The sequence below is a fragment of the Micromesistius poutassou genome (genome assembly GCF_964030765.1).
Source record: "Micromesistius poutassou genome assembly, chromosome: 18".
NCBI lineage: Eukaryota > Metazoa > Chordata > Actinopteri > Gadiformes > Gadidae > Micromesistius > Micromesistius poutassou.
Genome location: NC_140288.1, coordinates 6,061,577 through 6,085,609, shown reverse-complemented (window position 1 = coordinate 6,085,609; position 24,033 = coordinate 6,061,577). Strand labels below are relative to the sequence as shown.

General features: G+C 44.0%; 3 protein-coding genes across 4 annotated transcripts in view; 2 read left to right on the top strand and 1 right to left on the bottom strand.

Moving 5' to 3' along the window:
- The first annotated feature begins 894 nt into the window (after positions 1–894).
- On the top strand, positions 895–5,867 carry phyhd1 (phytanoyl-CoA dioxygenase domain containing 1). The gene is made up of 11 exons (XM_084483148.1): positions 895–1,000; positions 2,479–2,634; positions 2,941–3,016; positions 3,155–3,202; positions 3,287–3,342; positions 3,442–3,504; positions 3,632–3,653; positions 4,121–4,249; positions 4,661–4,777; positions 5,043–5,169; positions 5,283–5,867. The coding sequence occupies exons 1-11, from the start codon at positions 938–940 to the stop codon at positions 5,329–5,331; spliced, it is 906 nt and encodes a 301-aa protein (XP_084339274.1). The 5' UTR covers positions 895–937; the 3' UTR covers positions 5,332–5,867.
- A 151-nt stretch (positions 5,868–6,018) lies between these two features.
- dolk (dolichol kinase) lies at positions 6,019–9,769 on the bottom strand. 2 transcript variants are annotated; one of them, XM_084483147.1, is made up of 2 exons: positions 9,686–9,769; positions 6,019–9,039 (listed from the first exon to the last, which is right to left on the bottom strand). In XM_084483147.1, the coding sequence occupies exon 2, from the start codon at positions 8,883–8,885 to the stop codon at positions 7,314–7,316; it is 1,572 nt and encodes a 523-aa protein (XP_084339273.1). In that variant the 5' UTR covers positions 8,886–9,039; positions 9,686–9,769; the 3' UTR covers positions 6,019–7,313. The 2 variants fall into 2 exon arrangements, with proteins under 2 accessions (XP_084339273.1, XP_084339272.1); XM_084483146.1 differs by having other exon boundaries at positions 6,019–8,913; positions 9,686–9,738.
- Positions 9,770–10,245: 476 nt separating this feature from the next.
- nup188 (nucleoporin 188) overlaps positions 10,246–24,033 on the top strand; it is a 31,105-nt gene continuing 17,317 nt past the window's right edge. The window contains exons 1-17 of the mRNA XM_084483051.1: positions 10,246–10,277; positions 11,112–11,166; positions 11,947–12,020; positions 12,121–12,205; positions 13,418–13,498; positions 13,612–13,656; positions 16,386–16,478; positions 16,597–16,716; positions 16,924–17,135; positions 17,359–17,473; positions 18,209–18,409; positions 18,823–18,912; positions 20,511–20,576; positions 20,660–20,779; positions 20,903–21,029; positions 23,054–23,212; positions 23,873–23,999. Of these exons, the coding sequence (XP_084339177.1) occupies positions 10,252–10,277; positions 11,112–11,166; positions 11,947–12,020; positions 12,121–12,205; positions 13,418–13,498; positions 13,612–13,656; positions 16,386–16,478; positions 16,597–16,716; positions 16,924–17,135; positions 17,359–17,473; positions 18,209–18,409; positions 18,823–18,912; positions 20,511–20,576; positions 20,660–20,779; positions 20,903–21,029; positions 23,054–23,212; positions 23,873–23,999 (1,796 nt within the window). The 5' untranslated portion in view covers positions 10,246–10,251. The remainder of the gene's footprint in view (positions 10,278–11,111; positions 11,167–11,946; positions 12,021–12,120; positions 12,206–13,417; positions 13,499–13,611; positions 13,657–16,385; positions 16,479–16,596; positions 16,717–16,923; positions 17,136–17,358; positions 17,474–18,208; positions 18,410–18,822; positions 18,913–20,510; positions 20,577–20,659; positions 20,780–20,902; positions 21,030–23,053; positions 23,213–23,872; positions 24,000–24,033) is intronic.

Sequence of the window (24,033 nt, the reverse complement as noted above, 5' to 3'; positions counted from 1 at the left end):
CTACATACCCACAGTCTGTTCACGAGGCGTTCAATAGCATTGCAGGGTTGTTTGGCTCCCTGGACCATTGTAGTGGGTACTGGACCATTGTAGTGGGTACTGGACCATTGTAGTGGGTACTGGACCATCGTAGTGAATACTGGACCATCGTAGTGGGTACTGGGTATTATCCTGGAATGCTGTTCAGCCTGGGCAACGCTCCCGCCACTTTTGAGTGCCCAACCTCCAGACCTTTTCCCAGAGCATGCAAGCTAGCCAAATTGAGGTAAAACCCGATAAAATGTTTGTATGGAACATTGTGGGAAAGGATTCGGAAGCTACCGATCCTGAGAGGATTCTGGCTCTGCAGGATTGGAAGGTACCCGGTCCAACACCGATGTAGGCATTTTTTTTTGGTCTAGTATCTTTTGTTCCTCACCTCTCTGGTTTAGCAGGCCCGTAGCACAGGTTGACAGACAAGGGGATGCCCTTTGAATAGGAAAGACAGTGCAGAGAGGCTTTTAACAGGTTAGGCAGGCTCTCCTGATGGTACCAGTCTTAGCCATTCCAGTCCCAGATCAGGAGGCTTAGCTATAAATGTATATAAAAGTCAAGTCACTAGGAGGTACTAGGAAAAATAATGCAGGTTTAAACTAGCCTGGAGACCATCCAAGTTCTCTTTAGCGCCTATGACAACCCTACCACTAAAGTCTTAACTTACATTCTGTTTACACGTAAGTAAGTAAGTGAGTAAGTGAGTAAGTAAGTAAGTAAGTAAGTAAGTAAGTAAGTAAGTAAATCTTTATTTATATAGCACCTTTCATACAGGGATTGCAGTTCAAAGTGCTTTACATGGCATCAGAAAGAAAAGGAGGTGCTGCACGCGGATTGCACAAAAGGGTTCAAAATCCAATTAACGGGTGGAGGTCAGAGAGGCTGAGCAGCTCTCTGTGGTCACATGTCGACGAGGACCCGGATTCAAAGTGAGATGGATTTTATGGCGGATCATTACGCGCAGAAGGTGAGCATTATAATGCAGTTATATAAGTGCGTTAGGAATGACAGGCGTATATAACCCTATATATATATATACTTGATTGGTTATACTTGATTATTGTGGCAACAAGTCTGTAGGCTATGCACACTTCTTACGTAATCCGCCGCAACCCAAACCCCAAGCTTCATAAAAAGTATAGGCTACTAAAGAAAAGTGCAGCTTTAACGTTTATAATATGCACACTTGTATGCATATTCGGTTTGGTACCGTCTCGGAAATTCTTTATAAATACAATAGTACTGATATTTCCATGATTTGCTGCAACCGTTCAATAGAGAGGTAAACAATATAGTGGTTATTTTACAATGGTCGGGTTATTTCATGAGGCCAATGAGGGCTACAGTATGAGCTGGGCCACCACACAGCACCACCTCACAGCATCGGTTGCTGCTGAAGCCGAGGAGAGGATAGGCAGCGCGGCCACGGAACTTCTATAAGCAAGCACAGCACCCCAAGGCCTAGGTCCAGCTGCACTTCTATAAGCAAGCACAGCCTAGGTCCAGCTGCACTTCTATAAGCAAGCACAGCACCCCTAGGACTAGGTCCAGCTGCACTTCTATAAGCAAGCACAGCCTAGGTCCAGCTGCACTTCTATAAGCAAGCACAGCACCCCTAGGACTAGGTCCAGCTGCACTTCTATAAGCAAGCACAGCACCCCTAGGACTAGGTCCAGCTGCACTTCTATAAGCAAGCACAGCCTAGGTCCAGCTGCACTTCACCCCTAGGACTAGGTCCCAAGATTAAAACAAAGCATAGGCCTATACATAGTCAGTGTGCCACCATCTAGGAACTGGTTCTCAATTAACAAAGTAGGTTAGGCCTAGTACCATTCCATGATCAACTGCAACCATTCAGTAATATTTTGCCAGAGGTGGAAAAAGTACTGAAAAAAGCTACTCAAGTAAAAGTACAGTTACATCGCTGAAAATTTGCTCAATTCCAAGTACAATTCCAAGTATTGTAGTTAAAATTGACTGTACAAAATACTATTTTCAAAACCTACTCAGAGTACTAGTTACTAGTTTCTTTTTTACTGGTCATATTTAATGCCTCACCAATCATATGTTTTCAACTGCAAGGAGGGGGGTCCAAAATCTCTAATCAGGGTTAACTTTAAACAATGATTTTGAGCAATTCTGTCATAGCAATTGTACATCCTGTCATAAGATAACTGACTTTTTTTTTTCTAACTCAACAAAAGATACATTAAGGCCTTCTATTTTAGTTTATAGCCTACTTTGACTTGAAGGAGTGTCATGACACTATATGCTTGACATCTGTGATATTAACACTCCTCTTATCATCTGAATCATTTGTTCAATAGCTTACACAAAACTTAAAAACTACTGAAAAAATACAAAATACCAAAAAGATCTACTCAATACATAAATTTAATGAGTTACTTTCCACCTCTGTATATTGCATATGTTGTTGTGTTCTAGTACCAAGAGGACGGCTATGTTGTCATGGACGGCCTTCTGACAGCACAGGAGTGCGATCAGCTCAGATGCAGGATGGCAGAGATAGTGGATGGGATGGATGTCCCGGAACATTGCCGTATCACCTTCTCTACCGATAACGACCAGCTGAAAGACCAGGTAACTACTGAAGCCGATGGGAATGCTGCACTACTGTACGTTCGCCGTTCAAATGTCCCTTTATCATGAGTGTGGCTGCCTTAAACCATATGCTTAACCACTTTGCTCATATGCTTGCGTTGTGCGGTGAAAGAGGCAGGTAAATACCCTTTAACGTTAACATGTATAGAGCTACACAACAGTGTAAACATTTGACTGTCGGCTATAGCCAGTGTTGCCAGATTGGGCCAGATTTCCCGCCCAATCTGGCAACCCTGGCTGCAGAGACTCATGATATGGTCCCCTGACCCAGTGATCCTGTCCTAGGGGAATGCTGATTATTTCCTCACCAGCGGAGACAAGATACGCTTCTTCTTTGAGAAAGGTGTTTTTGATGACAAAGGTAGGACTATAAAAGTAATGTAGGACTATAAAAAGTAAAATAATGACAATATTGTTTTTTACATTTTTATCTTTATATAGTATATGAGATGTCAAATGAGATAGGCCTGCCCAATTTATATTTATGCTCAATTTACAGGTGAATTTACAGTTCCACGAGAACGTTCTTTGAATAAAGTCGGTCATGGTAAGGAGGAGACCAGATGTATGCACACGTCTCTTTGAGAGAACCTTCTGCTTCAGGTGAACATGATTCATTCTGATCCTACAGCCCTCCATGCTCAGGAGCCTTTGTACAAAAAGATCACACACTCGCCCCAGGTCCAGGTGAGCCAAACTACTACTTTAACTCATTATCTAAAATCTGTAAAGAAAATACCCTCGTTCGTATCAACAGTGTGTATTAAATGTGTATATCCTCCACAGGGAATTGCTAAGAAGCTTGGTCTTCAAAGCCCTGTGATTCTACAAAGCATGTACATTTTTAAGGTAGGAAACACTCATAATTGTCATCTTTACTAGTGCATTTGTATCATGGATTATGCCTAGTGTACTAATTACTTATTGTTGAATGAATTATTGAATTACATAATTTTCCGTCTCATCTCCCTTCAAGCAACCAGGGATTGGTGGAGAGGGTAAGCACATTCATGTCAAACTTATTGAAATGAAGAAGTGAAGTGAAGGACTAACATTGATGTAGTCCTTCCACAGTGCACTTTAAGTCATACAAGAATCCAATAGATAAAGATCCTATAGACCAACAGACCAATAGAAAGCAACCAAAAGAAAACAATAGACAAGGAGCAACCGACTGCAATTTCATCCATAATATTAGTCAGTGTTTGGCATTGATGGGGCTCTGTGGATTAGAGGTTATACTATTCTACTAATATCCAACTTCAACCATCTATCCCAATAGAGCAAGTTACCAGTATATATTTTACATTCTGAACTATTGAAATATATAGTACTAATATATGCATTATAAGTAGAACACGGTTTCATTTGTCAGGAATAATTATATCTCACACATATCCTGATAAACACCTTATACTTTGAATGAGCCTAGTGGCTGTGTGTGGTTGTGTGTGTGACTCCCCAGTGACTCCTCACCAAGACGCTACATTCCTGCACACCACCCCGCTGGGCAGGGTGCTGGGCCTGTGGCTCGCCCTGGAGGACGCCACCGAGGACAACGGCTGCCTCTGGTTCATCCCTGGGACCCACAGCAGTACGTTCTCCTTCTACTGTTTTATCTCGTATTAACACACATTGTAGTAAGAAAAACCGTCACCCACATGCATGCACTGGGTCACATAGCCTGAGAAGAAGGACAGACATGGAGGGAGAAACTGTAGGCCAGGGATGGGGTGTGCGTCTGTTTGCCCATTTGTCCGCAGCTCCAGTCTGTGGTTGTGCGTCAGCAGTTGGTCCTTCTAGAGTGAATAGGATTGTCACACAATCCTCCTCTCCTAGGTTCTTATGAGAGTGGCCTCTGTTCCACCACCAGGACAACACATCGCACACCCACACTCACACACAGACACACAACCACACACGTATACATACATACATACATACATACATACATACATACATAAGCTTATTTTTCTAATCCTTATTTTTATGTATGTTCACTGAGGTGGTATTACTCGCCGTATGGTGCGGACCCAAGAAGGCGTCTTCCCATTGACAGATTTTGTTGGCCAAGAGCAGGCCTACGATGAGGACAAGTTCATCCCCGCCCCAGTGAAGAAAGGTACTCATAGACCGCTGTCTTTAGTGAATAAGGATGCAGTATTTTGTCGACTGGTTAGCCAGTGACATAAAGTGCCGCTTCTGGACAGGCTGTCTCTGTAGCGGTGGGAGTTAAATACTAATTTGAGCACAAATTTCTTCTTTAGATAAGAAACTTGAAACATTGAACTTATTAAAGATCTTTCACATTACGGCCATGTTCCTCCTCATCATGAGTGGGGCAGTGGTGTTTTCTCAGTGGGTTTGAACTCCCCTGGTTGGTTCAGGTGGGGTGGTGCTGATCCACGGGCAGGTGGTGCACCGCAGTGCGCCAAACACCTCCGACAACTCCCGTCATGTTTACACCTTCCACCTGATGGAGACCAAGGACACTCGCTGGAGCCCTGAGAACTGGTGAGATACCATCAAGAGGGAGACCTTTTAAATGAGGCTTCACAGGGCGTGGAGGTCTTTAAGAGCCTTGTGGACCATCCTGACCGTGCCTAATGCTGCTCTGTCCCTTTAAGGCTCCAGCCCACAGAAGAGCTCCCCTTCCCTCCACTCTACACCACATGAAGGATCACATGGCGTATGGTTTTCTTCTCCATGTCATGGCTACATTCACGCTTCCCATTGGTCTAAGAAAGAGCAAACTTGCCAGAACATTATTACGTGGTCAGGTATAAGTCCAGTCAGTCAGTCCACTGGGAAATATATCCTATACGTCTATCCATATTCTACTGTTATTAACTACACACTGCATTGTGTCGGCCATGTGATCCACTTCAGAAGAGAGGAAAAAGTCTTACTGTGTACTTTCTAAGGAAGATAACATCATTTTGATATTCACCAAATATTTGTTTGATTGTAATGGAGACTGGAGACTTTTTGTACCAAATACTACTAATAATTGATATAGTTTTTTCGTGATTATATATTTTGGTTTATTGAATCCAAACTAACTGCCTGTTTTGGAAGGAACACCTGAAACGTACAACAAACTATTTTCTTAGCTTGGATATTTCTTCTTAATTCGTCCACCCAAATTAATATTTTTTGCTATTGGAGTGTGAAACAATCAATCTTGTTGAAATAAAAAAGCGCAATCTTGATTTAGGTGGGTTTCATATTTTGATCCTGAAATATTTTTGGATAATTTCATGCATTCGGACATATTACTCTTTGCAGCCATTAATAAGATGTATGTTATCCAACTATTTAGAATCAGAAGAAAATTCAAACATTTCAGCATTATCTTTAATGATGCAATGTACATGCAATACTAACTTTAAGAAAACGAAATGTAAAGATGAAAGAAAAATGAAAAATCACATCTTGCTCGTAAGAACCGTCATGTCAGCCTTACAGAATAATGCTAAATAAAGCTGGGAGAAGAGGCCATGTGACAGATATTTCTAACAAATATATTTTAAATCAAAAATAAATAAATAAATTAGAAAAAATTATGGGTGAAACAGGCCATTGTTTGTGCAAACGTGGGACCTGTCAGCTCAGCATTAAGGAACAGCATAGAGTTTTTAGAATTGTCTCCACATGAAGATTTAACATTAGGCTTGTAGAAAATGCTCAACAAAATTTACAGTAGGCTTGTTCTGTATTTAAGTTTCATACAGAATTTCACATCTTAGTGTCATGCAGGAGCAGAATTTGTCACCATGTGCCAACAACTCACATTGTTACAGTTGCTGGACGGCTTCTTGACAAACTTGCCATGCTTTTCAATTACCGCCTCAAAAGCACTTAATATGGTGCAGAAAGCAGTGTCTCTAAGGCTAACCTCCAGCATCACTACGTTCATCACCAGAGGCAAAACTATCACATCTTCTAAAACAGTTCATCGTAGAAAGACATTTCCATAAGCTTGATTTTAAATTATGTTCTTCAAAGGCTATACAAAGGCATGTATCCATTTGCAAAAAAATGACATTACAAGATAAAACAAAGACGATCGAAATGTGCCACTTAAGAGTCTGTCCCATCCATCTGCCCATTGTTGCATATGTGAATGCTATGTTGTTTTGTTCCAACCTCGCTTACAAGTCAACATTTATTTGTGTTGGTGTCTCTTATAATAGAAATGTGACCAAAGATATGAATATCACAGACACCATAATGAACAGAGAGAACGATCACGATCAACATCATTTCTGGAAATGACCATCTCCATCCATGGCAACTAATTTGAAATGCATTTTGATCTACAGTAGGCAAAATTTGGACATGCTGATGAAACATCTGCAGCTTTACCAAATAAAAAGGCAGAGGTGTTGTTCTTAGTCTTACTAATTAATCAGGATTACCATGTTATCATTACCATTTGTCCACACAGGTAATCCCAATACTTTTTGTGCGAATGATCCTTCCTACCCTCCCAGTCCCAGTTAAAGGGAACCATTATTGTTTGATCAATACTAATTTCCAACTGTTTACTCTCCTTCGATATATTGAAAAGTAACACATCCTATTATAGAGGTCAGAAATCAAAGATGTCAAAAATCCCATTAATCATTATTCAGCCATAATATTATTAGTATCATTCAGAGCAGTAGCAGGATGAAGAGGTAGAGGGGCAGGAAGAGGTTGTCTATTTGGGAGGTGTATGCCTCCAACATGGCCACCAGTGTGATTGAGCCCACGATCCACGAGTAGGTGGAGTTCAGATTGATGCTCCCGTCAAAGATCAGGAACACGGCCACTGCGATGATCTGGGCGAACACAGACGTGGCGGTGCCCTCCATTGTCTTCTTGGTGCCAGGCCATCGGAACTCCCCCATGGTGCTGCCAAAAACTGATGCCACCGTGTCTCCAACTCCCACGGCCAGCACCCCGGCGTACGGCACCAGTCCTCCTGCGCCCGGTAATATCCCTTTAGGGGCACATGGGCCAGGGTACAGCCATATGGGTAAGGACATGCCCAGGAGCAGGTAGACATGTGTGAGGATCAGAGGCCCAGAGTCCCGCTCGTCCAGGAAGAGGGTGAGAAGCTGCCTCAGGAGCTGCCCCATGGGTCGAATGCGGAAGTACCGCACATACTCCATTACCAAGAACAAGGCCAGGCACCCCACTGAGGCCACGTGGAGGAGCTGCCGGTCGTATAGCAGCCCTGGCACATAAGTGGCCACAATGATGAGGTGGAAGTACTTCCTGACGATGGTGGAGGCCTGGTGCTTCTTGGAACCTGACTGGCGCTTGTAGTTCTGGTGCAGCACCACACAGGTGGCGATGCTGGCCAGGAGCAGCCAGTAGCCCAGTAGGCACATCCTCTTCTCGTTCAAAGTCACAAAGTCCACCAGCCACATGATGGGGTGGCGGCCGATGAACAGCGCCAGCCACGGCATGAGGATGCCCAGCGCCAATACGGCAGTCATCATGTGGAAGAACAGCGACGATACCCATGTCTCAGACTCCATGAAGCAGAAGAGCAGGGCGAAGAAGACCCCCAGCAGCAGTGAGCCCACCACCACCACCGGAAGGAAGTAGTTGATGGGGTCGCCCTTGGCCTCAGACAGGCTCAGGGAGCGCTTGATCAGCTGGTTCACGATGAAGCTGATCCCGCCCACGATGAGCAGAGCCTCCCCGGGGGTGAAGCAGCGTGGCAGCAGGTACAGCACGATCAGGCAGAGGTAGACGAAGATCAGCAGCACCTCCAGGACCTCGATCACCTCCGACACCGTCAGGGTCTGCTTGGTGGTGTACATGATGGCGGCCCCCGCCATCCCTGCTATCACACATGTGTTGGTGGGCACCGGCCGCGTGACGCCCAGAGCGATGAGGGACAGGAACAGAGCCAGCATCATGCCCGTCACCGTGACCACCATGGAGAACCGCTCAAAGTAGACGTACCCGGAGGCGGAGCACTTCTCCTTCAGCACCAGGCCCAGAAGGGGCATCACCATGGAGGCCGGGACAATGCCGCTGTTTGCCGTCGGACGAAACTGGAACACGGCGCCGCCAGAGCGGAGCAGGCGGTCCCATTTGTGTTGAACGTAGAAAGCCTGGATGACCAGCGCTATGCAGCACCAGGAGTGCTGGTTCCAGACCACCATGTGGACACACAGTACCATGGCCATGACAACAGAGGACTCCACCAACACCGGGTTGACCTCCATGTTGGCAGAGTGGCGACGCACACAGGCGCTGAAAGAGAGAGGGAGAAAGCGGAAGAGACTAGACGGATGTTCTCGAATACGGAATGGTCATTAGCAGATGGCTCCTCTAGCGTGCATCCTTCATGTGTTGGTCTCTTCATTTACTGCAGATCACCTGTTAAAGACAAGTGTTACTCTCGTGTAAAAATTTAAAGGTAGGCTTAAATCATACGGCATTTACAAGATTTATAATAATGGTTACTTAGGCATTCGCCTCTTTACTGACAAACTGGCAACGTGCGAGATATATGATCTGCGGGTCCATGAGTCATCTTATCGAAAGATCAGATAACTTTACACCTCTTACCTCCTTCTCTGACATCAAATCAGACGATAAGATCAAACTCTTTTCAAACGAGCATTAAAAATTATATATTTAGTATAAAAGAGCGCGACGTTTCTTTCTTATTTTCAATGTGTTAGCTGCCACCTTTGTTCTTGCAAATAATAAAATGTGAGTAAGCTGTGTGCATTTGTGAGTCATTAAATAATGACAACGAGATCCATTGTCGCAAGGTGGAAACGCATTGCTTGTGCTTAGTAATGTTAAAACTCCCATTTCTAGTTGATATTCTGCAAATCGATGTAGCCCAGCTAGCTGTTTTCTGCTGAAGTGGGGATACTGCCCTGTCAAGGATGGTGCGACCCACGCCAGCATCAAGCTTACGTCAACACCCAATGAGGACTCTTTACAACATATAACCATTTCTATGCGTTGCAGGGGTTTGAATTCCGTATGCATTAATATATAAAATACTTACAGCATGTGTGGACTGAAACAAACGGCGATCTGAACGAAAGCGGTGGCAGCTTCTTCTTCGATCTCCTCTAAGGTGTCAGCTGGCGGTCCTCACACTGTGTTGCCAGATTGGGCCAGATTTCCCTCCCAATCTGGAAACTGGCTGCAGCGATCTGAAGCCAGGGTTGAGAAATATGGCCCAATCTGGCAACACTTGTCCTCACAATCAGCAGGAGGGGGGGGGGGGGCGTGGTAGACAGAGCCAGGTCACGTGGGCGACGCGTCATAAGAGGAGGGACCACAATGGTTTAAAATACATTATTTTATTTAAATGTGACTATGTATTTGCATATAATACTTGTAATACATATGTGTACAGTTTATGTTGGCTTGTAGATCAAAACGTGTGAATATATATTGTAACACCTAGAAATAGCCATAATAAGTATCATTATTTTAGCAGATAGTGAGCATAAAGGAAACAGACAAAGACACGCGGCGGAAACAGGAGGCGACGCTCAGCCAATCACACGGCGAGAACTGGAAACCGGAACCCGACGCTCAGCCAATCACACGGCGGGACCCAAGATGGCGGAGGCGGCCTTGTGTGTCAGGTAACAGTCCATATACTTTAAGTTAACCCTGGACTTCTGTCAGATAACTTAGCAATGGGAAACTCAACTGTAAAGAACGTCGGATGTTCACAACCTCAAAGTCGCTGTCTCTATTTCACTAAAGTAGCGGAGCGCTCCGCGGAGAGCCCCGGCCCCCCGCAGCACGCTGGGACCTTAGCTTAGCCTCGCTGTTTGAATGGTTCAGCGCGACCCACAACAACCACCGCAGGCATCACAGCCAACAAACTGTCTCCGTGGAAGTATTGAGAACTTTAGTAAAAGTGGAATAAATGTATTCAGATGGAACAAAGTGGCCGATATTTCCGACCCACGGGAGTAGCCGTAGTTGAGCTGTCCACAAACGGAACAAGAGCTGCAGCTTTACTTTGATCAAACACATGGTATACGTTATAGTACTGCACTATAACGTCCTGTTGTTTATTTTCAAATATGGAATTCATGAACTGTATCCCAGTAGTCCGACGTGGGGCAGACAGGACATGTGTAGTCATCTACTCTGGTATAGCGAGATGACTTGTTTCTAACTAAATGCTTGACGTAACCGAGCCTCATCGTTGTTGATCATCACTGACCGTTTTCTTCAATTATTTAGTGATTTCTTGCATCTCTGACTCCATGAACTACGGTTCAGGGAGACATTCAAATGAAATACATTTCAGTAAACATTTAATTGTTTGATTAAGATTCAGCCCATAGGTATTTGTAGAAAACTGAATATCCAATCTCTCCCAGAAGAGCGTATTTTTTGATAACATTGATAACATAATTACAGTAAATGATTCCTTCATGATCCAACCCAATGTTTTCTCACAGGAGTAGTCGGGAGCTATGGACAATTCTTCTGGGTCGATCAGCATTGAGAGAACCAGTATGTGCTTTATCGATTTTCTCTATTATTATTTTGAACCTACAATCCAGGCCATCTTGAATGGTCCAATTGTCTCCATTTATGCATATGTGTTGGTCTGTTTCGACACCCACCACCCAAACCTATGAAGGTGACCCATTCATCCTGCTTTATTGTAAGAAGAGGTCAAAACAAACCGCTAAAGAGCCCGTGTACGTTTTGGTAGTTTGTTTATAGGATTAAAACATGAGGAAACAACTTGATTTTCCCTGATTATTTTTTTTATGAGAAACAATAATGACAAATATAAGTCAAATTCTCATTGTCCTGGTACCAAAATAGACTCTTGCAGATACAAGAAAACAGGAGAAAGTAGTTTTGTTTTTGCTTTCTGCTTTTTAACTGCATAGCGTAAAATCTAACCTAATAGGCTATTCCAACTGTGGGCCAGAGATTTCTGATTGGTAACTGTGCTCTGTTAGTTTTTTTTTCCTCTGTGCCACCTTCCAATAAGAGTTCCTTACTTCTGTTAACTCTTTTGGCCATCAGGATTTTCTCTTTTGGCCATCAGGATTTTCCCCTCAAAATTTAATGACACTATAACAATTGAGTGGGAGTACAGTAAGGAGCACTTACAATAATATTAATAAAAACAAATACAACTTGATGTATGGGAAACGCCAACATTTGGAGTCTTTTATGACACTTCAAAATGCCACATTGGTCATCCTTGATAAATGTAAACTAACATCTTCTGTTTATTCTGCTGTCTCTCTCTGACCTACATCCTCAATAATATAGGTGCAGATAGAGGCAGAGCTTGACAGGCACTGGGAAAAGCTACATCAAGGGCTTACCTACTACAAACCAGCCAGGTATAACTCTTAAAGAATGTGTGGTCCACAAATCACACACAAACCACACACTAAGATACCAATGTTTAAATGTTGTATTTTCCCTCCCTTTTCGATACAGTTCATCAGCTGTGGCCAAGTTGAAGGCAAACAAGGAAGCGGCCAAGCCGCTGAAGGACTTCTCACTGAGGATCAGCAAATTACTGGTGAGTTTGGGTTGCTTGTCCTATCTAACTTTCTATTTTGTCTATGTATTTTATTATTATTATTTTATTTATTACACTTTTAGAGTTATAATGTACTTTCATCAATGTTTTACCAACTTATATATTCTTAAAGGGGACATATTATGAAAACATTTTTCCTGGGATTTGGGGTTTTGTTTTGGGTCTCTGGTGCTGCCACACGCATACAAACTTTGAAATAAGTCTGCACATGGTTTTTTGAGTGAGATATGCATTTCTGAAAGTACCCCGCCTACAGTTACCAAACGAGAGAGTCAGTTTCGGCACCTCCTCCTATGTAGGAGGGGGGTACATTTGCATATTACCACCCACTTCCCCATCCCCCTCCAATCAGAGCATAGATACGATTTTGTGGACCAGCGGACGAGCACTGAGCGGAGATGTTCGTGCATTACAGAAGCAGGGAGATTCCATACAAAAATAGATGTGACTGCCTAGCAGGGAGTCCGGCTGAGCTGCTGGACTGCCGCCGAGCTCCCCCGTCCGTCAGCAGTCCGGCAGCTCCGCTCCGGGAGTACAATCCCTTTCTCCTCCACGTCGCGGTTCAATCTGGACTTCAGAGAGCCAAAGCCGAAGTTCAGGGGCCGGCTACCAGGACATTTTAGAGCACTTCATGCTTCCTTCTGTTGACAAGCTTTCGGGAGATGCTGATTTCATTTTCCAGCAGGACTTGGCACAACCACACTGCCAAAAGTACCAATTCCTGTTTTAATGACCATGGGAGATTGGCCAGCAATCTTGCCTGACCTGAACCCCATAGAAAACGTATGGGGTATTGTCAAGAGATGAGAGACATGAGACCCAGCAATGGCCGCTATCAAAACAACCTGGGCTTCCAGAAAACCTCCGCAGGGCCAAAGGCTGATGGACTCGTCAATGCCACTCCGCATTGACGCTGTAATTCATGCAAAAGGAGTCCCAACCAAGTACTGACTGCATATACAAGAACATAATTACATACAGAAGGCTGACTACTTTACTGTATTCTTTTTTTTTTTCTTTTTTTTTCTTATGTTATATTAAAAATTTCTGAGCTACTGAATTTTGGGTTTTGATGAGCTGGAAGCTCATGAAAACATTTCACTTTGGGTGTAATGAATCTATATAATATGAGTTTTCTTTTTTAAACTGAATTATTTAAATTGAGATGCACCGGTGTTTATTTCTTTTCAGGGTCTTGATGAGGAAAAGAGTTTGCAGATTTTACAGTGCTACCTACAAGAGGACTACAGAGGAACGCGTAATTCATTAAAGGTACACATAATCCCTTGGATTTCCTTCTGTTGGCGAATATTGTTTTAATGAGGTTGGATGATATTTTTTTATAATTATAAGAACCAATTTCAGTAATGCTTTTCCCTTTACAGTCGGTTCTCCAGGATGAGAGACAGAGCCAGGCATTACTGCTCAAGGTCAGTATACATGGTTAAAGCCATTCACACTCTTATGCTCCATCAAGTAATTGTGATATGCATTTAAAATTATGTTTACCTGAACTTTATTTATAAAAGGATGCTGTCTCCCAACCAGAAATGTTCTGGCTTTCATTTAACAACTTGATGGTGAAGCTAGTCATAAAAATGTTATTTATGGAATTGCATAAAATCTAGTTTAAAATCGTCTTCTTGGTAAGCTTATTTTAATCCTTATAGTCTGATGCTCTTGTGATGGAGGCGGTTTAGTAAATGTTGTTAACGGGAGCCTATAATTAAAGAACAAGGGTTAAGCAGTTTGCTGAAGCAGGTTTCAATTGTAGACTTGATGCCCACAGGAAAAAAACCAAGAGCCTTTGTTGTTGGGAGTCCCACACTAGTGTCTGAGCCAGTGTATAGACTATTAGCGTTGGTCTCGCTTCTATGTTTAGAAGTGTTCACAGGCCAACCACGTCTCTCCATTCAGAAGAATCCTTGAGGGTGTGGCAAATGATTTGTTGCCCCTTTTTAAAGTTATAATATGTAATATTTCTACATTAAAATATCAAAACGACTCGACCCATGTTGTACATTGGTTTTAGTTGTGTACTTGCATTATCCAACCCAGAGAAATCCATTCACTATCACTGTCTGTTAAATTTTTTTTCGCATGTCAATGGAGTCACATGCCCTTTCCCCCTACCTTCTGGGGAAACACTACCCTGGAGTTCTTGCGAGAGCACAATTTGAATTTGCTCAGCAAGTCACTCTGGGAATGAGCAATATACTCACTCCCCAATTGCCCTGGCCCAGAACATTAACAAATCACATCGGTGTATCTTATATAGGCGGGCCAAAAGTGTTGCTGTTTTACTGATAGGATGTCAAGTCTATTGGTTAGCTCCGCTGGTCTGGATACATCACCCCTTGTATTCTTCTGATTGGTCTTAGTGTTATCCAATTGCGTGCAGTGATATTTTCAAATGCATGCTTGGTGCCGCCCCTCGAGTTGGGCCGTTTTCATCACTTGTTGCCAGACCCTACAGCTTTCTAGATGTGGGTCTGGATTTCCAAGCTAGGGAAACACGCTAATCCTGTGGAGACCTAATTTGTTGATATATTTCAATAGTGTTCTAGCTTACTACGATGCTTTGGTCCTTCATCAAGTGGCTCAGGACATGAGAGAAGGATGCTATCCACGATCGATAGTATCTCCTATATATTGAACATTTTTATTAAATGGGTAAAAATCTTATTTGATTGTAGGTCTGTGAGAAACTCATTGATTCTCAGTCCCTCACCTACACACTGACAAAAGAAAGTCCCCTCCTCTCCATGCAAACTCTGAATCAATGCAGGAAATATCGACCGAGCGAAGGTTCTATAGAGAGGAGTGCTGCTGCCTGTCTCCTCAGCAGGTTTACACCGCTAAACACACTGGACTCAAGTCTTTAGGGACTTGTGAATCTGTGGGAAACAGTTATGTGTACAGTAACTTTATAAAGCTAGAGCAATGTTCAATATGCTCAAAGTCAAAGATGTGGTGAAGACAACCACTCCCACGGTATCCCCGTTCCCAGTGTTGGGGAGTAACGGAATACATATGTCGATACTTCTCAGTTTCACGAGTTTATTCACTCTCTTGCTTTCACACCAACAGCGTTTAATAGTGCGCACTAAACGAGTTTGGTCCCTTGGTTCGAGACATCCCTGAAGAGGTGGTCTCGGTTAGTTTCCAAACGAACCCTGGTGCGGTTCGCTTGAGATGTGAAAGCGAACGCACCTCGGTCCGATCCAGTTCTAAAAAGCATACGCCTCTTTGGACGTAACAGGCACCCGCTCAGCAGCGCGCATTATTGGAATTATTGTTTGATTAGCGGTAACTCCAAGATTAACAGCACATTGTCGGAAAATGAGTCGTGGCTCAACATGCGGTAAAGAGGAGATGGAATGTCTATTGGATATTTGGGCAGACGCCCACATAAAACGTATGCTGGAAAACACACATAAAAATGCAGATGCATTTAACACATTCAGCACCAGGATGAGGGAAGAGGAGTTCGACCGGTCCGCAGATCAATGTACATCACGCTGGGTATCCATGATTGTTTACTTTCACCGGCACTTTCACCCCTTTTTTTAATTTAACGCTTTACCCCGCCCCAGACCTTTTTGTCCAATGATTTAACAATCTTTTCACACAAGTGGGTTTGTTAAATTCTGTGGACTGTTGTGAAAATTGCAATGTGAAAAGGAACTGCACCAAACCAAAAAATAAACATTGTATTTTGGTCTGGATCAAAGAGAGTATACTAAGTACTCTCCTGGTGTGAATACGCCCAATTTTCTCTTTCTTTCTTTCTTTCTTTCTTATAGTCTTTGTTCCTCTACAGCTAATTATATCACTTAGTGCATTTTCAGGGAGACTTGGGCCCAACACATTCAGCCAGTTGGAACAGAGGAACATACCAGAATAGGCCTGTTTAGTAAGCAGGATTTGATGCCGCATTCTTATAAAATGCAATTCAATGTGGAAGTAATCCAAGTATTCAGAATACAATACTCAGATTGAGTGAGGTAATGGAATATATTAAATTTTTGTGCATGTATTCTGTAACTGGATACATTTTAAAGTATCCTTCCCAACACTGCCCGTTCCTTCGTCCTTAGTTACCGTGTTGATTGAGTGTGTCAACCGTTAACCATGGATATGTATCTTGTATCCACAGATTGCAGACTTTTATTTTGAGGAGAGAGTGTGTCTCCTGCGGTGCGTCCTACTCCTATTGACATACTTTCAGGATGAAAGACATCCCTACAAAGTAAGATATGTCATGAATACACAACGCAGCATAACTCCAGTCTGAACACCAGCTAACATCTTCAGTTTGGTATGAATTGAATGAGGTTTTTTTCCATTGTCTCTCTGTGTCTTTGAAGGCAGAGTATGCTAGCTGTGTGAATAAACTGGAGAAGGACCTAGTGGCCAACTACAAGTCACAGTTTGAGAACTTGTTCAAAGCAGAGGCTCCAACATGGGAGACCCATGGCAATCTAATGGTGAGAACACAACAAACCAAGGCGTGGTGGAAACTACTACATTGATTACATGATTCATAATGACACTTTGTTTAGTATTAACTTCTTGGACAAAGTGGACACAGTAGAGTTAGCCCATTGCCCAGATGCCAACATTTAATTACATGAATAAAATGCATGTAATGAACTATGTACGAATAAATACAACCCACTATCCAAATGTTTCAGACGGAGAGGCAGATCTCGCGGTGGTTCCGCCAGTGTCTCCGAGAGCAGTCTCTGCTGCTGGAGATCCTGTTCCTGTACTACGCCTACTTTGAGATGAGTGCGACCGACCTGCTGAGCTTCACCAAGCTGTTCAAGGAGCAGGGCTTTGGCCTCAGGCAGACCAACAGACACCTGGTGGACAAGAGCATGGACACCCTGGTCGACCGCATCGGGTGAGATGGCTTCATGTTTATCTACTTTGTATCTGGGACAAGCTTCGGAACTCTCTAATTGATTTTAAATGTGTCTTCCTGCACTATGTGTTTGAAGCCTTGCATTTGTAACTGAATGTGGTAACTGTATGTAAGATTCAATTGATTTGAAACTTTGATAAAAGTTATTGACATCGTCATCTATCGTAAAGTAGCCAATGGTGGTTTTGTTTGCTGCCCGCAGGTACTTCAGCTCGCTGATCCTGGTAGAAGGGATGGACATCGACTTCCTTCACAAGTGTGCACTGGAGGACTGCACAGATCAGCACCAGTTTTACAGCACCCCTGAGGTCACCAAGGTGGGCATGGAGTCGTTAGTCCTCCTCCCAAAGCAGACTGAATGAATCCTAGGAGTCGTTAAACTGACACATCCCAGGGATTCCATGCTCAAATAGTCATCGTTGTGGTCTGATTCAAATTTTGTTTAGGTTTACTACTTTTAGTGCAAAACTAGAAAACAAAACTTGTGGTCATTCACACATCCCCATCTTAGTTGAAGCTACTGAAGTATCTGATAGGTCAAGGCTGCTCCCGCTAATTCATTCTGCTCCACCACTTTAAAGGAAGATGAGCGAGAACGATTTTCAATGTCTCTAAACAGTGTAACCAAAGCACTATGTATAATCAAGCTATTGCAGCCATATTGCTACAATGTGAAGCGAGGCTTTCTTGACCCCTAGCCCTAGAGTGGTGTAACACCACACATCCTTTGGGGTGAACCCCCTTATGGTGTAACAAGTTTCAAACCTGTTCTGGGTTTAATGAGATGTGGTTTGAGGTAGTAGATAAGATAACAACTTTATAAATCCCTTTGTTACAACAGCCCAGCAGCAGTGGAAAACACAGGATAAAGTGCAAAAATAGACGCTAAAGTGAAATCAAACAGGGCAGATAAAACAGATGGTTTAAACAATCTAAATTCTAAAGTGGCCCAGTACCAGTACTTCACAGTATATTAAAGTGTATAAACGCAAAGGTAAACAAGTGGCTATTTAGCAGTGGTTGGGCTCCAACGGTGTGCTGCGGTTCTCCAGGAGATGGACCAGCTGCTGCTGACGCTGGGAGACATCCCCCACCACGGGCCGGTGCTGCTGGCCTGGGTGCTGCTGAGACACACGCTGAAGCCCAACGAGTCCAGCCCCGTCGTCAGGAAGATCGGCAACACTGCCCTGCAGCTGGGCGTCTTCAAGTACCTGTCCACCATGCTGCAGGGCCTGGGGGTCTCAGGCAACAATGTAAGGCAGTGTTTATTGAGTGGCGTCTATAGTGGTGCTTCTCATTTGTAGCATGGGAACATAATGAAGTGTGGACAAGGTGTGTATTTTATTAAGTATGGATTATTTTCAGATGCCACATGCATACCATTTCCTTTGTCTCAGTTAACGGTTGCATTTAAATATGCTTTAAACCTGCCCTATGTAATACTGAACTAGAAAGTTTTCACAAGTCAATCCATCCAGGGAATGCCTTCCCTGCCCACCTTTAGAAAATCGAGTTTGAATAATACTGTATTGACTTATTGATAAAATAGGCTGAACTGTATGTAGATATAATTACAACTCAAGCCACCAGATTGCTAATAAAAAGAGTTGCATAGTGCAGGTTTATCAATCTTTAAATGTTTCTGTATTTTCATATCTCCCTACAGTGTACAGCCAGCACTGCCAAGATGTGCATCTATGGCCTCCTCTCCTTCGTCATCACCTCCTTTGAAGAGGAGACCCTGGGCAGCCCACAGGTACCGATCTGCAGGAGTAGGGATGGAACAACTCATCCATAAGTGTTTATGATGAGTGTTTCGCTGGGCAGGACCCCAACCCAGTTATCCAAGGAAATGGATTAAAACCTAACAAATCGACTGTTCACATATGTTCATTACAACCTCCATAAAGGTAATGAACAACCTTCATGGAGGTTGTTCATTACAACCTCCATAAAGGTGCTTTAAATGAAACCACTATTGGAATTATACTTGTGGAGCATCGGGCATTCATGTCTGAAGTACCCCTTTGTATTCCATATTTATTATGTTGGCTTTCTTGACCAGAGTCTCATTTTTAACACAATTCTTTTTTTACTCTCAAATAAATGTGCATACTTGAAGGGACGGACGTATGTGGTCCGAACCACCTCCACTGACTCCTTTCTAAGCAGAGGAGCAGCGGCTCTAATCCCAGTTCCTCACGGATGACTATTATTTATCTGTAATTTATTTGATTTATTCCAATTTTGGTTGTGATGATGTATGATTTAACCGTTCCATCAATTGACAAATGCATTTTACGAGTGGTGGGGTGTGCACTTATTTTCCATAAGCATGGCCGAATAAATGAGAGTAGGCCTAGCTTAATTTGATTTCAGTCACTAATTTAGAGATGTAGAAATCATGGAAGTAACTGACTTCACACTGCTCACTCGTCCAGCGGGTGGGGCAAAGCGGGTGCAAACTGTTCCCACCTGCAGGCTTACGGAAAGAGTCAAACCATGTCAGTCTCTTTGGTGACTCTCTGATTGTATTGATGTTGTGGGCATTACGATGCACGTACATTGCCTCTTCTTGTATGTCCTTGACACGAGGTTGTAAGCCCGACCTGCTCCCTGACATATTCAACCTGTCAATCATTTGGTGTTCTGCCAACCATTGGTATGTCAGGAATGTAGATAGGCGATGCTTTAGAACGATTGGTGGGGGAGAGAGGGGAGAGAGGAACAGCGTTCTATCACGCAGAGCAGCGTTCTATCACGCAGAGCAGCGTTCTAACGTGCAGCGCAGCGTTTTAACGTGCAGCGCAGCGTTCTAACGTGCAGCGCAGCGTTCTAACGTGCAGCGCAGCGTTCTAACGTGCAGCGCAGCGTTCTATTGTGCAGCGCAGCGTTCTAATGTGCAGCGTTCTAATGTGCAGCGCAGCGTTCCAATGTGCAGCGCAGCGTTCCAATGTGCAGCGCAGTGTTCTAAAGCGCTTGCTTCGATTAACGGGATGAAAATTTGCCGGTTCACTTCGTTTCAACATTGAGGGGTTTTTGCACCCCCAACTTTAACTTTAGATAAAGTTGGGGGTGCAAGAAACTTGTGCCCCCCAGAGATGGAGCCAGTGCCCAGGGGTACTTGATCTCTTTCACTTGGGGTAAGGACTGACTCCCTACCTAGAGTAGGCAATCGTGTGTGTGTGTGTGTGTGTGTGTGTGTGTGTGTGTGTGTGTGTGTGTGTGTGTGTGTGTGTGTGTGTGTGTGTGTGTGTGTGTGTGTGTGTGTGTGTGTGTGTGTGTGTGTGTGTGTGTGTGTGTGTGTCCCTCTTGATTGTCCTTGCTGACCAAAGCCTTAATTTGCTCCTGCAGCATCTGATTGACGCTGCATGCGAGGTGCTCTCTGCTCCGAGTCTTGCAGAGCTCTTCTGGGAAATGGTGAGTCCCGCAGTGAAATCTATAAATAAATCACATGTCAATGGTATTATTCACTCGGTTGTCTTCTGATTTTGTCAATGCAGAGACCCAACATGGGCCTGGGCATGATCCTGGACAGCGCTGTGGGGATGTTTCCTCACAAGACGGGGCCGCTGCTACAGCTCCTCACCGCACTTCTGTCAAACAAGTCCACCGTAAAGAAGGTGGTCCATCCTCACACACTGGAACTTGTAGCACACACAAGTACACATCCGTTTATGACAGGTTTCTTTCTAAGCAAATGTACAACGGTGAACAATATATTTTTTTCCTTTATCTGGGGGCAGGTGTACACTTTTCTGGACAAGATGTCTTTCTACACGGAGGTGTACAAGCAGAAGCCTAACGAGATCATATCCAAGGACGACGAGACACTCTGGAGGAGACAGAGCCCCAAACTCCTCTACCCTCTTGGTAAGAGAACGTCTTTACATCCATGGGCGGTACAGTCTAGAGCAACGGCTGTAGAGCAGATACACACTGCCAAGGGTCTGGGCCTGCTTCCAGTCTGTATACGCCACAAATTGATTCCGCTTTTCTTTTTTATTTTTACTTGAACGCGTTTTTTAAATGTAACTCCGCCAGCCCGTAATCGCGCCCCCGTAATGCTGCCAGTCCGACATGTTCCCATTCCGACAGTCCTGTGCACGTATGCAAATTAGCCATGTGCGCCAAACAGAAGAAGGGCCCTATCTTGCGCCCGGCGCAATTGACTTTCTACACCGACGCATGTGTCGTTGCTAGTTTGCACCCGGCGCAAAGCTGATCTTCCCCCGCAGCAACCAGGCACCACTACACTTGCATGTTAAATTATGATGTCAAAGATTATTCATACGTAGTATGAATAGGGCTGCATGAATGAACATGAATGAAGTATAGTAGGCTATGCCATGCGTTAAAATAATAATAACAATAATACATTCGAGCAAAGTATATTCCAGGCTTCCAAAACAAAATCTAGTTTTAGGGTAAATGATTGGTTAAATGATTTGGGAAAGAACAGCTGATACAGCGTTAAGTTGTAGGCCTACTTTTAAATCAATGCATCTGCAAACATCGTACAGCAAACACATATGTTCTTGACCCAGACATCGTGTACAAGCCCATTACTTTTAGGATTGAAGAGTATTTGATCGTGAGAAAACATAGGCTAGTTTTACCGCGAGTGAGTGTTTAAAAGAATGAATGAATGTGGGTGATGCTTGGTGCGCGTGCCCATCTGTCTAAACACACGCAAATTAAACACGTAAGTATGAGAAGGAAATCGAGTCAGTCGACCTGCGATAAGCAGCTGATTCTGAACGGACTCGTCTTCGAGATGGACGTGTTCTAACACATTTTTAATCAATGAAATGTTAACAACAGTATATATCTGACCATTTAATTTTCGAAATTTTAGGTGAAGCCGAGCTTCCCTTGGAGTCGAGAAGTCGCCACTACGAAAGAATGCAATGTATCCAACTAGCGGGATCTAAACAAACTAAGCTCCAGCGAATTACTACAATGCAGAAGTAGTGGAGAATGGCGAAACACAGCAACTCTAGCCTACTCTCAACCAAAATAAAACTAATCGCCGTCCGGTGCAGCAGTGTGAACTGCCCAGTTTTTAGAACGTCTCAGCCCGTCTCGTCGCAAGGAGTTGCGAGTTGCAAGTAGTCTTTGGTCTGAACTGGGCTTTAGCATTATAAGCAGTGGCGGTTTTAGGCACGGGCGAAAAACGAGACACACGAGAAAGAAAATGATCCGCATTTTCTATTAACGATAATGCCCCCCCCCCGTCAACAAATCCGCCACACATTGCTACCTGGTCTGTGGGAAACACTGCACACCATGCGTTGGAAGTTGTTCTGGATAAATCAGACTATTACTTTTATTCCATATTATTGTTGTCCTTATTGTTCAATTACACAAGAGTACAAATCTTAGGCTTGGTTCCTCAACAAGTAGAATAACATAATAAGTAAATAAAGATAAGAAAAAATAAGTAGCAGCACAGATCACAAAATAAATAATAATAAAATAAAGTAATAATAACAAACTAAAATAGTGGTAATAAGTAATAGTAAGTAATGAGGTGTAGTAAAGTGTTTGAGTGGTAGTGGTACCAGCCACGGTTGATTCTAGTGCAAAAATGCTGTGCAAATTACAGAAAAAGATGTATTTAAATAGTGTGTTGTAGTGTGTTTGGGGTAGGATTGTGGGTAGTGGATTCCTCCAGGAGCCTGACTGCTTGGGGGAAAAAACTGTTGGTCCTCCTCTGGGTTTGGGCCCTGATGCTTCGGTATTGTGTCCCAGAAATGCTTCCACCAAACAGCATAACCATATTACACAATGCAAAACATAGTGGCCTCCGTTCCAGTACGCACTGGGATGGCTCCAGGCGTGGTAGAGGAAGTGGTTCCACTCTAACTGGTCTGTGGGGTTGTTGCCGCCCTCAGGCTCCGGGCAGACCAACCTGCGGATGCCCCAGGGCGTGCTGGGCCAGGTGGTGATGGCGGGGGAGCAGGGCTACGTGGTGCGCTGGGACTACTCCTACAGCGCCTGGACCCTGTTCACCTGTGAGGTGGAGATGCTGCTGCACGTGGTGTCCACTGCAGGTATGGCCCCGCCTTCACACCAGCAGTGGTGTCCACCGCAGGTATGGCCCTGCCTTCACACCAGCAGTGGTGTCCACTGCAGGTATGGCCCTGCCTTCACACCAGCAGTGGTGTCCACCGCAGGTATGGCCCTGCCTTCACACCAGCGGTGGTGTCCACCGCAGGTATGGCCCTGCCTTCACACCAGCAGTGGTGTCCACCGCAGGTATGGCCCTGCCTTCACACCAGCGGTGGTGTCCACCGCAGGTATGGCCCTGCCTTCACACCAGCAGTGGTGTCCACTGCAGGTACTGCTCACGTTCACACCAGCCCTGGGGGATGGACGACTCTTGAAGAAAGATTCATTACCATCTTTGAAGACTGAATAGAGTCATACTGTTATACATGGACATATTGATGAACAATATGCATAGACTGTTGATGATCTTGCCTCTCATGACTTGGTAATATATTGCTTAGTTTATGAAATCTAAAGGATCCTGGGGTTAAAATGACTCCCACGGATTGGTCACAGGCTGAATAATGCACTGCTTGTGCATGCAGTGTTTTTTTGTCTGAGGTCTGCCTGTATCTTGTATATCTTTGCTTGTTGAAAATATATATACAAGCATTGCCATGGAGAATATGACGGCCATGGTTTTCTTCATGTGTCCATGCTAGATGTTATCACCCACTGTGAGCGAGTGAAGCCCATCCTGGATCTGGTCCATAAGATCATCAGCACGGACTGGACCGTGTCGGACTGTCTGCTGCCTCTGACCTCTCGCATTTATATGTTGCTGCAGAGGTGAGCCTGCTAGTCCACGTCTCATGACTCCTCC